The sequence below is a fragment of the Poecilia latipinna genome, unplaced genomic scaffold (assembly GCF_001443285.1).
Source record: "Poecilia latipinna isolate Pla-1442-1.1 unplaced genomic scaffold, P_latipinna-1.0 Scaffold282, whole genome shotgun sequence".
In the NCBI taxonomy this organism is placed as follows: domain Eukaryota; kingdom Metazoa; phylum Chordata; class Actinopteri; order Cyprinodontiformes; family Poeciliidae; genus Poecilia; species Poecilia latipinna.
The window spans coordinates 268,774-270,519 of record NW_015112898.1 but is presented as its reverse complement, the minus strand read 5'-3'; the positions used below and the strand labels follow the sequence as shown (position 1 = coordinate 270,519).

General features: G+C 34.7%; 1 protein-coding gene across 1 annotated transcript in view; it reads right to left on the bottom strand.

The window, feature by feature from the left end:
• LOC106948321 (BRCA1 DNA repair associated) overlaps nt 1-1,746 on the bottom strand; it is a 47,735-nt gene that overhangs the window by 40,841 nt on the left and 5,148 nt on the right. The window contains exons 2-7 of the mRNA XM_015033926.1: nt 1,135-1,223; nt 990-1,043; nt 826-906; nt 656-744; nt 535-571; nt 329-453 (exon numbers count right to left, since the gene is read on the bottom strand). Of these exons, the coding sequence (XP_014889412.1) occupies nt 329-453; nt 535-571; nt 656-744; nt 826-906; nt 990-1,043; nt 1,135-1,208 (460 nt within the window). The 5' untranslated portion in view covers nt 1,209-1,223. The remainder of the gene's footprint in view (nt 1-328; nt 454-534; nt 572-655; nt 745-825; nt 907-989; nt 1,044-1,134; nt 1,224-1,746) is intronic.

The window sequence follows — 1,746 nt, the reverse complement described above, 5'->3', positions numbered from 1 at the left end:
ATTCGAGGAATCGTTTCAGCCCTAATTTCACAGGACTCCAGAACCCCACTGCATTATGGGGGATGTAGGCAGAGAAAGGCGAAGGTTTGTGGAATTTAGCAAATAGAAAAAAAATCTAATTCTGATCTAAAATAAAAGAAGTTTAGTCTGATTTAACTTCAGACAGAGATAAAAAAAAAAAGGTTTATTTATCTATTTATTATGTAAACTTCTCATCCCAACTGAGGAAAATACCCTGATATTTATTATAGGCGTTATAAAATATATCTCAAAACTAATGTGGCAGATTTGATGCAGTTAAGTTGAATAAATGCATGAGAAGTTTTACCTGCTACAGTTGAAGAGCTGGACTGTGGAGAATCATTTTGGTGTTCAGTTCCCTTATTGTCCTGTTCAAATCCAGATGCATCTCCAAATGATAAATCACAAGCATGTTTACTTGTTTCTGTATTTCTGATACCAAAAGGAGAAAAAAACAGATGTTAGCTGAACATCTCAATAGAAACCTTATTGTTTAATTTCTGTTGATCCTACTTAGTGTTCTTTCTTTGCTGTGGCAGTCCAGTGAAGTCTTAAAATACAAAGAAATTACACTGTAATGTAAATTCATTCAAATAAATCTTATTATTTCCAGTTAATTAGTTTGTGATCTCACAGTTTGTGCAGGTGTCGTGTTCATATGCTTGTATCATCTCCTGAAGTCCTGCAACAAGTCTCTGGAACCCAGGGCTCTCCTGCAGGCTCCTAATGAATAACATGGCAAGTTATAATAACAACAGACTTTTAGTGACTGTGGTGAATTTTTCAGTTTTTCAGCTTATTGACCTCTTTGTTATCTTGAATTTACACACTGGGCAGTTGGCTCTGTTCTGTTTGGAGTTGTCCAAAAGCTTTGTAATACAAAATCTGCCAAAGAAGAAAGTTTCAGACCATAAATAAACAAAATTATGAGTCTTTAAATAAATAAAAGCATGTTAAAGGTTTCCTACTTGCAAAACTGGTGATCACATTTAGTAGAAACCGGTGCAGACATTAAATCCAGGCTGAAGGCAAAAGATGACACAAACTAAATGACATCTGGAGGAACTATTTTTAATCATAAATATAATTATTGCTGCTCTGAGAAATACTCACCAAATGGGACATTGAAGAGTTTCCCAGAGGACTGAGATTCCCTTTCTGACATCTGTGGCCTTTGGGGTCGCCATGGTGATTTTAAAAGGCTGCAAATAACAAAAAAAATCCCGCTACCATTAAGGCAAGACGGTAAACTGTAACAAATACGGCTGTTCGCAGGTGAAAAAAAGATTTTTCAGCTTTGAAAATATTAAATAAATGATTGGCTATCATCTCCTTTATATTGAAGAAAGTATTTTACAAATGACTTCTATAAACTGCGGCACAGTTATCTAGTTTTATGCAGATAATACAGGTAAATTCTTCAAACTGATAACAGCTCATAATCTTTTCTTTAGTATTATGACAATCCCACACTGTGCCTTTGAAAAACACCTAGTGGGCAGTAAAGTTATGCAACTTTTGTGAACTTTGCTCAATGTGGATGTCTATTGTTCCCAGCAGATATGTAAAGTGATGAGTTAGGCTAGTGTATGTATTAAAAATCTTAACTACAGCTAATTAGGTTTAGCACAGAGTCTTAATGGAGGTGCTATGCAGAATTTAAACATTAGCATTAACTAAAACTAAAAGTACACTTTGTTTCCAGAAAATTATCGAGAATCCTGA